At 45.6% G+C, this 14,473-nt stretch overlaps 1 protein-coding gene across 1 annotated transcript; it reads left to right on the top strand.

The window, feature by feature from the left end:
* The first annotated feature begins 6,312 nt into the window (after nucleotides 1-6,312).
* Nucleotides 6,313-14,036, top strand: LOC139219026 (keratin, type I cytoskeletal 18). Its single transcript, XM_070850800.1, has 10 exons — nucleotides 6,313-6,355; nucleotides 7,724-7,996; nucleotides 8,473-8,598; nucleotides 8,972-9,054; nucleotides 9,313-9,469; nucleotides 10,801-10,968; nucleotides 11,241-11,366; nucleotides 12,218-12,435; nucleotides 12,848-12,876; nucleotides 13,465-14,036. Exons 2-10 carry the CDS (start codon nucleotides 7,733-7,735, stop codon nucleotides 13,578-13,580), a joined length of 1,287 nt encoding a protein of 428 aa, XP_070706901.1. The 5' UTR covers nucleotides 6,313-6,355; nucleotides 7,724-7,732; the 3' UTR covers nucleotides 13,581-14,036.
* The last annotated feature ends 437 nt before the right edge of the window (nucleotides 14,037-14,473 follow it).

Here is a 14,473-nt window from a genome sequence, read left to right as displayed (position 1 = left end):
CTCTACTGCAAACACACACACACACACACTTGTGTTGTGCACTCTTTGGGCACTCACTCCTCCAGAGACCGTCGGCTTCGACCACAAGGAACTCCCATCCTGCTGGCAGACACACACACACACACACACACACACTTTGGGTTCAGAGGTCATCAGGATAAAACTTCCAGCAGTCATGCATCCTCCTTTCAGAGGTAAAGGTAAAACATAAGAAATAAAGCTCAGGGACAGGATACAGGAAATAAAAGTGAGAATTTTTCTGCGTCCACGTACGAGCTGTCACGTTTATTTATGAGGTTATCACTGTGTGTGTGTGTGTGTGTGTGTGTGTGTGTGTGTGTGTGTGTGTGTGTGTGTGTGGCCCTCAGCTAAACGTCCTGTCCTGCTCTGATAAACTGTGTCACATGCAGCCGTAACACACTGGAAATCAGTGTTGTAAAGAGAATGATGGATTAGCGTTAGCCTGTAGCCGGCCCAGTCTTTATGAGACAATGGCCTTGAGTGCCTGCGCTCACTTATGGAGGTATAATAAGCTTTCTTTCATGTGACCCTTCCCCCCTCCGCTTCAATGGAGGCGCTGAAGGCCCACTTCAGACGGGCGAAGACGCTGTAGCCGGTGTCCGCTCCCTCCTGTGAATGCAGACAGTCACCCCAAGATAAAGGTGATATAAAATACATGAGATTAAGCTTGTTCCATTGAGTTCTCCCCTAATTCTCTTTCACAATGCAGTAACAGTCAATCACCTGCACAAAGCGGCCTAAATACAGGGTTTAGGACTTGTTACACCACTACCCGCCGGCTTGTAATTGAAACTTTTCCATTCTGTTTTTTTTCAGATGCTTTGGCTGCCGAGGGGAGATTGGCAGCTCTGAGTGGCCAGCAGATGAAGCGGCTGGCGCGCTAATGAATAGAACGCTGATTGCAGGATCCCCAAGATGCAAATTACCGTGCCTGCCACCCCTGACGACCGGCAATTACCGGGCCGCCGCGGCGGACGCCTCGTGCATATTCATCGCACCCGCTGGGCATATTGATCAACAACTTACTTCAACCAAGAAGCAGTAAAATGTTTCATGTCGCTCAGTCGGTGCTAAAAAAACACTCTTTCTTCTCCTGTTGTCAGAGTGACATGGTGACACGTAGTCGGACGAGCCCTTTAACTACGTCAGGAGGGTTTGTTTTAATCAGGCTCATCGGCTAATTGCTAATATCTCACATTGAAGACGAAGTGACTAAACATGTCGTTCATCAGAAAACAGTCCTGATTCAGATATCAGGTTTTGGTGATACTTTACTTAATTAACTGCACTTAAAGTTCACGGCCTCCAACAATGGTGCACAGCTTCAGGTCTCTCAGCTGATCTGGACAAATATTTTGGTTTTAAAAGATGAATGGTCATAATGAATGTGATGTACATTTTCTAAAATGTATTTTCCACATTAAAGATTCAGTTCACTGGTTTTTATAAGTCAGAGTACTAACAGCTATTTATTAGAGACGGAGCTACACTGACAACTATTACTGCTGTTTTCATGCTGTTAACAAACCCACAGCTCTTAGTCTGTGCCCACACACACACACAGTCACACACACACACACACTCTCACACACACACACACACACACACACACACACACACACACACAGTCACACACACACAGTCACACACACACAGTCACACACACACACACACACACACAGACTTCAGATCGTGGAATATGAATATGAAAGGGCTTCTTTCAACAACAAACGGAAAAACAAGAGTGCTGCCAGCGGTTAATGGGACCAAATGAAGGAAAGCTGAGCAACATTGGATTTTGAGCTCTCTCCCTCAAAACAAACATCCAATGATCACATTAGCGACGGATCACAGCTCTGTCATTATTGTCTCGTGTCCGGTTTAGAGCCTCGGCCTCATTTTCATGTCTGACAAAAATATGTGAAAATAAAAAAACCTTCATTTCTGCAGAGTCAAACATTGAAAGTGATTTTCATTTTTTGATCCAAAGGGTCACTGATGCCCACAGCGTGTGTTTAGTGTATGTGATATTGTTTTTCCTCACATGGAGATGGTCATCTCTTTTCTTAATGTAAACTCTGGTACAATATGTCAAACTGTGCATCATTATAATAACATATAGAACAAATGAGGACAATACTGGAAAAATAATGATGATAGTCCATCAAACATGACCTTATTTACTAAAACTCTGAAGAAAACTTAATAATAAAAGTCTTAAAGCTCCTGGAAACTTTCCAGCACTTAAACCCCCCCAGTAGGAAGGAGGTTAGTCTGCTGCTGCTGCCTCTCAGGGCCGTGAGCAGGACGGACAAGAGCGCTGCTTCCCTCTTCAATAAGGGTTAATACAGCACTCACACACACACACACACACACACACACTCACACTCACACTCACTCACACACACACACACTCACACACACACAGCTCGTTCCCTTTCAACTTCTCATACACTCACCAGCTCTGCATATAGATCCTTATCTTAAATATTACCAAGCCTGCTGATAATGATCTCCACACACATGCTGAGCGGTCTGACGTGTTTCCGTCACACAAACAGCAACCTGCACTCAGGCGGGGGGGCGGCGGGGGGGGGGGGACTGATGGTTAAAGCAAAAGAAAAGAGGGAGCGAGTGCAGGTGCTGACCTCCTGAGTTGCTCACATATGTCGTTATCTGTGTGTAATTACTCAGATTGGTATCTTCTTATCAGAGAGGGGCCGCTGTTCTGAAGTCCGCCCATCAAACACTGACTCGGGGCCCAAATTGCATCAATCAGAGCAATGGAGCGCCGCTTTGAGCTCCTAAAATTGGTGGAATAACGAATCTACTTCCATTTGTTACCTTTGATTTCAACTTCTGATGCAAACTGTGAGAAAGAAAGAGGAAAACCAGCAGAAAGCTAATTGCCTTAAATAATTTACAGTAAGATTTTACAGTAAGGTCATACTCCAGTGTTGTGACGAAGCTGAAGGTCTGCTGGAGTGAATAATAAAGGTGATAATAATTATGGTGAGTGAGACTCAAGGCTGCAGAAATGATGTGAATCAAAGCTGTGGAGGATTTAAAGGACTTTTTAAAGGAAAATGTTGCTTTATAAATGCTGAAATCCATTCTGTCATTTAATAAGAGACAAAAACACAGAGCGAAAGATGACCCAGAAACACACCTGAGTCACAGGAGGATGTCTGTGCAGCTATAGACGTTCATATAGATACAAACAAGGACACTTTGACAGTTGACTGCAGACAGAAAGCTGGTTTTGCTGCCGTCAGACCGCTGAGATCCACTCTTTGGTTAATTAAACACAGAATTATTATTCAGAGAGAGCAAAGCTGGAAACAAGGACAGTTCTCTGACACTGCTTGTACACTTGCTTTTCCATTGTCTTAACATTCCCCATGTGACGATGTGTCTCATCAGAGCTGTAACTTTTACTGTGGAGACGTCTTCATTTGGTGTCAGGTCTGAGGAGCATAATGAGCTCTGTGAATACTGGATATCTATAGTGTTGAAGCACTCGGACCGAGAGAGTCTTTGCTCATCTAAAGCTGAACGAAATGGTTTAAAACAACATGTGATGATGTTTCTCTGTTTTCTCACCACTTCACCTACATCTCCTGGATCAGGTCCCTCAGTCGGAGCCTGAACTTGTCGTTAGTTTTCTGTCAGAGAAGGAGGCCTTTTTCCCCGATTACCTGCGAACACATCTCCAGTTGTGCTGTGAGAGGCTCTGCAGGCTTCACCTGCCTTCGACCAAACTTTCGAGGACTCACCACAGAGTGAAGAGCAGCAGTATCATCCTAGTTGTGTTTTTCCGTCAAGTCCTTTTCCAGGAGGTAACCTGATCAAACTAAACAAACATCAGTGTGAAGTTCTTTATGTTTGCTGCGGCTGTCACACTTGTGTATTCGTGCTCTGTGACTCTCTCTGCATCATGTTGTGTCACCCACTTACAAACTGACCGCTCATGTGAAAAATGAAGACCACAGATGTTTACGCTGTGGTCATGTCCTAAACTCTCCTTCACGCTCCTCATCACCCCAGTAAGCCGTGAACCGTCCAGTCTGTGGGGCTCAGCGTCCCGTCGACCCGAGCTGGACGCCGTCGGTACCACAGGACCACATGATCACTTGTGACAGGGGTCGTGGGGGGTCAAGTGGGGTCACGAGCAGTATCCTGACATCCTGCCAGTCTAATCACCTGTTTGTTTTTCTAACAGCCAAACTCTGATCCACACCAGAGCGAGCGAGTGGAAAGAGAGAAGTGAAAGTCAGAGCAGAGGTCGCTGAGCGTTCAGCACACCTCCACTTTAATGGTGCTTGTCCTTAACTGTAAATGCCTCTTTGAATAATCAGACATTTCTAACCTGTGCTGCTCAGCCAGCTTTATTTTAAAGTGTCCAAAGACACTAATGTGTATGAAAAACAAAGCATCATTTCCTGCAGATGAAACGGTGCAGCAGCCATTAATAAGTCAGTGTGGTTTATTATTCTGTCTGAAGGGGTTCAAAGAATTTATTTCTTTTTACTTTAATTCTCACTCAAACTCAAAGACATTTTAAATTTCATCTTCATTTCCCCAGCCCTTAGAAACACATTGAACAGTGAATGTAGACGCTGTGTGGGGACTAACGGTGAGCAGCTCGGTGAGCAGCTCAGTCCTGCGGCCTGCTGCTGCCCTCTTTTGGGCTGCGCTGCTATCAGCGCTGCAGCTGTGCTGAGCAGCTTCCACCACACAGCGGAGACAGAGGACAGGGGGACAGTGTGTGAGCTGTGACGGACACTGAGGGCACTGATGCAACACTTCTATCCTCTGAAGAACAGATGAAATTATAATAATCACACGTCAGTGCTGTTTGTTTTGGATCACTGAACCTTCTGTAACGTGTGATAACTGTGGTTAGGACAAAGTTATCACTCTCATGTCTTCTATACTCGACATCTTTTTATGTTTTATATGTTGGATATCTTTGTTCTCAATGTTTGTGACATAGAATAGATTCAGTACATCAGCTGTGGTCCAGAAACCAGAATTAAAAGGAGTCACTTTGAATATGACAACATGAGGGAAACCGATCACATCAGAGTCCTTCAATGTTTCTGACAGACTTTACATGGACAAAGTTCACAGGAGTCACAGTTAGAGTGTGAGTGAGTGAGTGTGTGTGTGTGTGTGTGTGTGTGTGTGTGGTAGATAAATGTAAAAGTAAATACTGGTAGTGACAGATCTCTGTGTGATATTCTACACACACACACACACACAGAGTAAATAAATGACAGTCAGTTTCAGTCAGCTGACACTTCCCCCTGCATCTTTCCAGCTGTGTGAACGTCTCCTGGAGACTTTCTGGGTTCACTGTGTGAGCGGAGAGTCTGTTAGTCTGTCCTGAGCAGCAGCCTTTCCTCTCCTCACCTGGTGTGTTTCAGCAGCTTTTCCTTCTCTCGGTGACTTGCTGAATATTTTATCCCTGACAGGTGGAGGCAGGCTCGGGTTGCAGCAGGACGACCGACGGCAGGACGAGGAGGGCTGCAGGTGGGGCGGCACCCCCCCAGACCCACACGGTAATGATCCTGAGATATTTAATAGCACGGATACATGAGAGGACGTGTTTTATTGGGATCAGTGATGCTGCTGCAAGATGGAAACTGCCAGCAGCACTGACTGGATATCTGCCATGTGTCTGAATTATGTTTTAAGTGTTGTCATTTTTTAAAATCTTACCTGAACAATAGAAAACACAGAGACTCATCAGCAGCTCTACGGAGCACTTTAGCATCTTTCAGCTCACTGTTTTGATTTTACAGCCCAGTTTTACCTGTTAACCTGCTCATCATATTGATGAAGTGTGACACGGACACTTGAACATGAACAACATGTTTATGTTCAGATTCTGGATTCTTTTTAACTGAATTATTTTGTTTTTGAAAAACCACATCAGACACAAAATACTATTCCAAGCAGATTATATTTCTGTCTTCAAATGTTTCTGCAGGGGATCTTTAAGTAGTTCAGACATCAGAATAAAGGGAGGAGGGTCAGAGAAAGACGGAGGAGCTTGTTGAGAAGATTTTTAAGTGCATGAAAATGTACAAAGTGAGCACTGGAGCGTCCTGCTGCACCTCCGTAGCTGCTGAAACTGAAGGGGTGTTACAGTTTCATCAGGAGACCCCACAGCCACATTTGTCAGACCTGCAGGTGCAGAAAACACACCTCCCGCTCAGAGCTCCTCCCACTTCCTGCACACCTGAATATAAGCACACCTGTAGCATCAGCAGCACAGAGCTGCCGTGTTCCTCTGGGTCCCTCACTGCCTCTACCTGAACAAAACCTGGTGAGTAGCACGACTTTAGGACTTTTTTTCAGTGATTGGTTTTATTGAAATGTATTATTTAGATAGTTTTCAGTGGTTCTGCTTTGTTGTTTTATTGAGTTTAATAGTTGAGATTTAGAAAACATGAAGCATTGATCTAAATCAAAATTACATATATATATATATATATATATATATATATCGGAAGAAGAAGCTTTTGCCACTTTCCTAAAGCAAAGAATCTTATTTTCTTACACTTTCATTCAGAACTGTCATCGTAACTGATTGTGAGCTAATGACAAGATCGCCTAAAAAAAGAGAGAAATGAAAGTCCACTTCCTGCTGAACAAAGTGTCTCCTTGTGTCACTGGAATTCTCTCGAATATTTCCCGATCATTTTCCCAAGCTCTATCTTTCATCTGAACAAGGAGCGTCTGTCTCCTGCTCGGCCCTTTGTAGTGTTGTGGGAACCGTGTTGCAAGGATCAAGTGACAAGGAGACACAGAGGTTCCCTTGGCCGCTAATCTACAGAGACACACAAAGCAAGCCTGCGTGAAACATCACACACACACCTACACACACACACACACACACACAAAGACACACAAACACACACACACAAAGACACACTGTCCTGACATTTGACTTCCAAATCTGTGAACACATCTGTTCACCAAAACACCAAAAATGTTCTTTATATTCAAATTGGATCCAAACAGAAAAAGTTTCAGTTCATTTCAGTTATTTAATAACATCTGATCAACCTTCAGGAAGGCTTCTGTCTTTGCATCCACCTCCTCTGTTCTTTCCTTTTTTTCATGGATCCTCTATTAGTTTCCCCTTGAATGTAAAATGCATCTTATTATCATAGTAATAGACTATGTGAGAGGGTTCTCAGTCCCAGTGAGAGGCTCTTTTTCCACCCAGAGTTGAGCTGCTCTCATTTACATTTTGATTTTCCAGTGACTTGAGTCGAGGCTGTATTTGAGCCGAGCGGAGATGGACAGACTGAAGAGGCTCTGACTGTAAAGTCGGTCATCTCGTCGATGCAGAAGAAGGCCTACACTCGTTTAAAGGCTCCTCTCATCGTTCCCAGGGCCGTTCAGGGGCCCTGAATATAAAGCCCTACTTGTATTTAAGTCCTGCCAAATGCTAGAATCAAACCCGTTTACTTAAGAGCTTCAGGAGAGCTTCTCCACAGGCAGGTCTCATGTAAAACCAGCGTGAAATGACTGCGACAGGTCGGACCGCCTGGCATTTGAAGCTATGCGTCCTGTGTAACATCCATCTGTTCTCTCCTCAGAGGAATGACCCCTGAGGAGCTGAGATAGATGTAACATGTGATTGGTTTCTCTTCTCATGTCTCCATTTCATCCTCTGCCCTCACAGCCACCCATCATGGCCTCCAGCATTTCAGTCAGGAGCTTCTCCATGAACCGCCAGCCCTCCTTCTCCAGCCGCTCTCTGATGGACACGGGCCGAGCTCGCTCCCGCGCTTCGGTGTCCTTCGCCGGCGCCGGCCCGCTGAGCCGTTCGGCCTCCATCAGCCAGGACCTCAACGGGCCGATGAGCCTGCAGCTGAACGGCGTCCACGGCAACAGCATCAACGACAAGGAGGCCATGCAGAGCCTCAACAACCGCCTGGCCAACTACCTGGACAAGGTGTGACACATGAACCAGCACAATGACGACAGGGGGAACAAGTATTCACATCCTTTACTGCAGGAAATGTGCCAAGACCACACCGTTAGAAAGGTCCTGCATTAAACATGTGACTTTAGTAAAAGGGTGTGAGTATAATCAGGAGGATGTGCTTAAAGTAGTAAAAGTACTCGATGCAGAAGAGGTCTCTGCTAGAAACATGAAAGATGACTGAACAGATTAAATCATGTGTGTAAACTAAGTGATTAATTAGCTCATTGTTTCAGCTCTACTTGTACATATTGTTGACTTTACTTTATAACAAAGCAGCATATTTCATAAACTCTTTATATGCTCCGTGTGCAAAAACCTAAAGTTACCAGATGAATGTGGAGCAGGAAGAAGGACCACGTTAATATGGCACTGCAGTCAATGTACTCCTAAGCTGTTGGTCAGCAGGAAATAAATCCTCCAACGTGTCTGTTTCCTTCCTGCAGGTTCGCTCTCTGGAGCGCTCCAACGCAGACCTGGAGATGAGGATCAAGCAGCTGATGCTCGACCGCATTCCCAAAGGTCACGACCTTGATTCCATGATGGCCCAAGCTCACGCTGTTGAGCAGGAGGTAGACATGAAGACACCCACACAGACAGGCAGGCAGGCAGACAGACAGGCAGACAGGCAGATGGATCACTAGTTTTTAAGTGCTGTTTGTGTCAGTGCACACGGCTGGAGGTCAGGAGGACTTTGGTTGGTTTACATAGACAAAACATGGATGCAAATGTCCACACCAGTGTTTCTTTCTTGCATCTGCAGCTCCATCAGAGGCAGAAACTTGAATGTAGTTAATGATTATTTTGCAGATTTTGAGTAAACGGAAGAAGTTACAGTTTAATGAAGCTGGAATGTGTTTCCTTTTTGAAACAGACCTCAGTGTGTCTCCATGAAAGACGTTAACGTCTGTTGTAACTTTGTTTTCCCACGTTAACGTCGGTCAGGTGAGGAAGAGGACGCTGGAAAATGCTCGTCTCATGTTGGAGATCGACAACGCCAAGCTGGCTGCTGATGACTTCAGAATCAAGTGAGTGATTGAGGCTCCAGGACGAGGTCGATTAAACAGGGTGGCTGGAGAGCACGGCAGCATTAGACTGATACCAGGGTTTATTATATTTATATTTCTCATGTATTCAAGCTCAGACTCTGTCCTGCTGCAGTTATTTCCTGCTTCATGTGCAGATGTCAGTCAGAACCAGATCAGTTGTTTCCATCCGCAGACACATGTGAACATGTCTGTAACTTCCCGAGCAGCTCTGTTGCAGCTAAAACACTCTTTGATCAGGTGGGAGACGGAGCTGGTGATGTGCCAGTCTGTGGAGAGAGACTGTGTTGCTCTGAAGAAGGCCAAGACGGACCACGAGCAGATCATCGCCTCTCTGAGGGGAGACCTGGACAGCCTGAAGGAGGAGCTTTACTTCCTCAAGAAAAACCACGAGGAGGTGAGTCCACCCCTCTCTTTCCTTCCACGCCCATGTTTGTGTGGTACGCAGGTCTTCTAACACTTTTATTATGTTCACTTTAGCTTCTCCATTACTTGACATTTGCCTCATCTCGTTTTCCTTTTGGCCCTCTCTCTCTTTCTCCATCCTGCCCTCACAAACAACAAGCTGTCTGATATCAGACTGACCCACTTTGGACTCCAGAGGTCCTGTTCAGAGCCAAAGTGGACAGAAAAAAGAATGTTTTAAGGAGGAGGGTAGAGAGAGGGGGGTGGTCCTCTGGTTACTACAGACAAAAGGAGCAGGTAGATCTGGTTTCCCAAACCTGCTCTTTCTGTCCAATCAGCTGATCCGAGGCGTCCGGACTGCTGTCCTCTGTGGGGATGAGAAGCTGAGATAACCCCCCCCCCCTCTGTCCGAAGGAAGGATTGGTCTACTTACTGGGACAAGACGTGAATAAGACTGTTCAGTGTATTTCAGATATTTGAGGCCGCTGACTGGTGATCTGGTGTTGGAGCAGGTCCTGCTGCAGATGGTTGAGCGTGAACTGAACTGTTTTGGCTTTTTAGGATCCTAAATTACCTCCTGCACATGTATCATATGTGCATTCATCTCTATGCTGGTCCTTTGTTGAAAACATAGAAAATCCCCAATGAAACTGGAACGTAGCAGCACTGGAGCTGAGCAGGGGAACATGATCAGGCTGTTTTTTCCTCTTCACAGGCAAGATTACACTCTCTGTGCACGAGAGACCAGAAAATAATTTAAGTGAATGGTCCAACAAAGGCTGGAAAACAAAAAAATGAAACCGAGTTACATGTGACATGACGGAGAGGAGAGAGAGTGAAAGAGATCCTGTGTGTGTGTGTGTGTGTGTGTGTGTGAGAGAGTGTGTGTGTGTGTGTGTGTGTGTGTGTATATATAAAGGCCAGAGGTAAGGGGAGCTCTGTCCCATCAATTATTGATGGAGAACATCTAAATTATGAAGATGTGCTCACATCCTCTCTGCTGGCCTGCGGTGTTGGATTCACATGTTGACTGCTCTCACACACACACACACACACACACACACACACACACACATACGGTCCAACTTTAACTCAAGTTTAAGAAGAAGAGATTCAAGACTCATTTTATTGTCATTTCCCTGAGTGTACACAGGATGAATCAAAGTACTGTTTCACACCAGCTACAGAAACAGACAATAATAATTCATTAATTAACATTTAAACATTTAAACATTTAAAACACCACAGTTTAGCAGCCACACACAGAATGAAGTGCAGTAGTGTCTGATGTTAAAGCTGCTTCCCCCCCCTCCCCCCCTGCAGGAAATGGAGCAGATGAAGTCTCGTATTGCCAGAGATGAGGTGAATGTGGAGGTGGACTCTGGGTGCAGCGGCCCGGACCTGGGCACCATCCTGTCCGACCTGCGTTCCCAGTATGAGGGGATCGTCAAGAAGAACAAGGAGCAAACGGACCAGTGGTACCGCAAGAAGGTGTGAGGAGAAACTTCTCCCTCGTGACAGCAGAGGTTTCTTTAATCACATGAGTTACTGAAATGGGACTCGTGCGGAGGGATTGATCTGTCTGAACGCAGGGAGAAGATGTCCTGAAATGTCTATTACAGAAACACACCTGGCAGTCTTTTCCTGCTGTATCCAAGTTTATATAAGATGAAGGCAGTTACTGTATTCAGAGAAGACAGAGCAGAATCACTCAATCAGAGCAGTATGGTGTGTTTCATGTGGTCTTGTTGTGTCCCGTCCAGCTGGAGACGGTGCAGAACGAGGTGAAGGAGAGCAACGAGGCTCTGAGGGGAGCTCAGAACGAGCTGGTGGAGAGGCAGCGCTTCCTGCAGACCCTGGAGGTGGAGCTGGAGAGTCTGCACAAACAGGTGAGCTGTCAGGGTGTGAGCTTTCCAACCGTTTGGCTCCATGAGAATAAAACCTGAGGAACATGCAGGTGGTGCCAGGAGGGACTCACCTGCAGACGAAGCATCACATGGACGTGTTTTGGTTTAAAAATAACCGTGCAGGCGATGCTTCTGCATCTGGAGCTGTGCAAACACACTCTAATGTGCCCAAAGCTGTGCAAACACCACAACTGTGATCTTAAGAAATCGTTCTGAGCATTACCTTCACACAAAGCCACGATGAGGAATGGTGTTGTGTTAACGACAGACGGGTCTTATGAGGGATTTGTCGAATGACAACACAGAAAATCTTTACAGGTTCAGTCTCGGTTGGACCAGTTCTCTTAATTTGTGCGTCTCCGTGCTGCCGTATCACATCAGCGTCTGGGAAAGAGAGTTGTGTTTTTGTGTCTTGTAATCCTGTGTTGACAGTAAACATGTTCTCCCACGCTGCCAAGCCATGCGAGAACATACTGGCTTTGGTAGCTAACCTGTGTTGGGGTGAGTTTCTGTGCTGAGGGGGGTAATCGTGTCTGAGCAGCGAATGTTTGTTCTGGATGCCGCGGCCTCGTCAGGATCAGGATGGTGGATCAGCACCAGGAGACACTGGAAAACACCTTGTGAAGAGGTGGAACAGGCAGAAACTTTAATCCCAGCCAACCTGAAGCATCACATTACTGCACGCTGCTCACAGACTCACAGAATTATGAATCATTTGGGGCATTTCTTGATTGGGACAACGATCGTTCACACAGCACCAGTCGTTCATCTGCTAAACCCAGCTGTGAGGATAAGGCAGGTCAGCCTCATTACTGCCCCCTTCCTCTCCTCAGATAGCAGCTCTGGAGGGCAACGTGGGCGAGACGGGGCAGAAATACAGTGGCGAGATGGAGCGTCTGCAGGCCACCCTGAACCAGCTGGAGGACGACCTCTCCCAGCTCAGGCTGGACATGCAGCGCACCAAGACCGACTACGAGCAGCTCCTCCGCATCAAGCAGAACCTGGAAATGGAGATCGCCACCTACAGGCGCCTGCTGGAGGGAGAGGAAACGTGAGTTTTCACCAGTTTCTGACAAAAAATCATTAATGCAAAGATTAATGTCAGCATTTTAGCTAAGGTGGTGTTGTTTAGTACCAAGAGAACCAACAGGCCACTCCTCATGTCGTTATGTTAGAGAGAACAAAGTGATGGTCACTATCAGACGTTTTGGGTTATTAAAGGTCAAACTGTGACCATTAGAGGTGGTGGTTGGTGGGTTTTGTTAACTTTGGATGGAGCCACACTAGCTATTTTCCCCTGGTCTCCATTCTTTATCACAAGCTAACCAGACATGACAGTGGTATCCATCCTCTCACCGCAGCTCTCAGCAAGAGAGCAAAAATAAGTGTTTCCAAAAATGCTGAACTATTCCTTTAAAGTCAATCCAAATCTAATATGAACACCTTCACTTTCTCCCCCTCAGAATCAAGGAAGTTCCTCCTCCACCGAAAAGTGAGTACTCCACGTCTTGAAGCATTGGTGACTTTTATTATCTTGAATCCATCTTATCACCACCTGAAGGAAACATTGGGAAGGTAAAGAGTGACTCAAGCAGCAGTGATGGAGGAGATAAGCTGAACAAATGTTTGTTCGGCATCTGTTGCACACAGCCACACACCCAAAAGGCTCAGATCTAATGGATGTTTTATCAGCCTGAAAACAATGCACTCACAGCCAGCAGCTCAGCTCCTGTAGCAACAAACGTGGGTGTGAAAACATTGTGTTGTAACTGCGTCTTAATCCGAGTGACTCACGCTGCTGGATTAACGCTCTGCAAGGTGCTTTGAAAACGTTTCTCTTCGTCTCAGAACTTCAGAGGAGAAAAGAAAACAGAGTGACAGACCGCAGTGAGGACAGTGAAAGCTGTTCGTTCAAACCAAGAATCACACCAGTCCAGTTCAGCACAGTTCATACATCAGAGAGGCCCAATTCAAATAACTCATGTCGTTTGTTCTTCATTTAATCTCAAACTGCATGTCTTCTCTGTTTGTCAGCTCTGTGAAGCTCATGTTGTCATCTGTCACTTCTGTTTCTGTGCAGAGGAGCCCGACGTCCGCACCAGGAAGATTGTGAAGGTGGTGACGCAGACGATGGTCAACGGCAAAGTGGTGGACGAGTCCAGCGAGGTGGAGCAGATCGAGGAGACCAAGAAATAAGACGAGGGAGAGAAGATAAAGATCGACGAGGGAGAGAAGACATGCAGATATTAGCGTCATGATATTACACCTTAGCTGTGGAGCATCCTTTGGAGCCTCATCTATCCTTGCAGCACAGAAACGATTGTCTGGACGGGGCCTCGCGGGGGGGCGTGTGGCCGACTATGAATGTTTTGTGTCTTTAGAGGAATGTTTCCTTACAGTCCAATTATCAGTAACATTTTGATCATTTCCTTTTTGTTCCTGGAGAAAATGCCACAAACTTCAGTCCGGTCCTGCCGTAGCTGTGCATGCTTATACTCCGTTTGAATAGAAAAGAGTGTGTGTGAGAGAAAATGACCTCCTTCATCCTGTTTTACTAATATGATGCTGTGTAGTGAACCACAATATTTATTTCCTAGTGTGGAAAAGTTTACTTTACTAAATGTAATGCATAACTTTACTCCTTTTACTATCGTTTCATTGTCTTTGTCATTTTTGTGTTTGTACTCTAAATAAAAGTTTGTTTAACCCACAGTTTGTCTGCCTCTCTGACATCAGCACAATACCTAGTGAACATCCACCATCACATTAATATCATGAGCTGAGGAAGGATTCATCATCTGGGCACCACCAATCAGTCAGTGATCTTTATTTATGCAGTGTAATCTCAGGACCGACAGACTGACGGATGGATGGACCATCCTTAGAACATGACATGACACAGATTTGTTTTTACAAAAGAACAACAGACATTGCATTATGATATATTATTTCTTTCTTTATCTGGTCTGAGATGTGCAGCAGAGTCAGGCTGTAGGATGAGGAGACTTTGTGCATTCACTCAGTAGGACTGAACCATTTTGACTTTAACTAATGACAGGATTTTTAACATTTTAACGAGGACTGCAGCC

Source organism: Pempheris klunzingeri, chromosome 19 (assembly GCF_042242105.1).
Source record: "Pempheris klunzingeri isolate RE-2024b chromosome 19, fPemKlu1.hap1, whole genome shotgun sequence".
Taxonomy (NCBI): Eukaryota; Metazoa; Chordata; class Actinopteri; order Acropomatiformes; family Pempheridae; genus Pempheris; species Pempheris klunzingeri.
Note: the sequence above shows the minus strand (reverse complement) of the source record. Positions and strands in the feature narration are given on the sequence as shown.

Coding starts and splice junctions, on each gene's coding strand:
- LOC139219026 (XM_070850800.1), top strand. CDS start 7,733: ATGGCCTCCAGCATTTCAGTCAGGAGCTTCTCCATGAACCGCCAGCCC. Junction 7,997..8,472: donor TGGCCAACTACCTGGACAAG/GTGTGACACATG, acceptor TCCTTCCTGCAG/GTTCGCTCTCTGGAGCGCTC. Junction 11,367..12,217: donor TGGAGAGTCTGCACAAACAG/GTGAGCTGTCAG, acceptor TCCTCTCCTCAG/ATAGCAGCTCTGGAGGGCAA.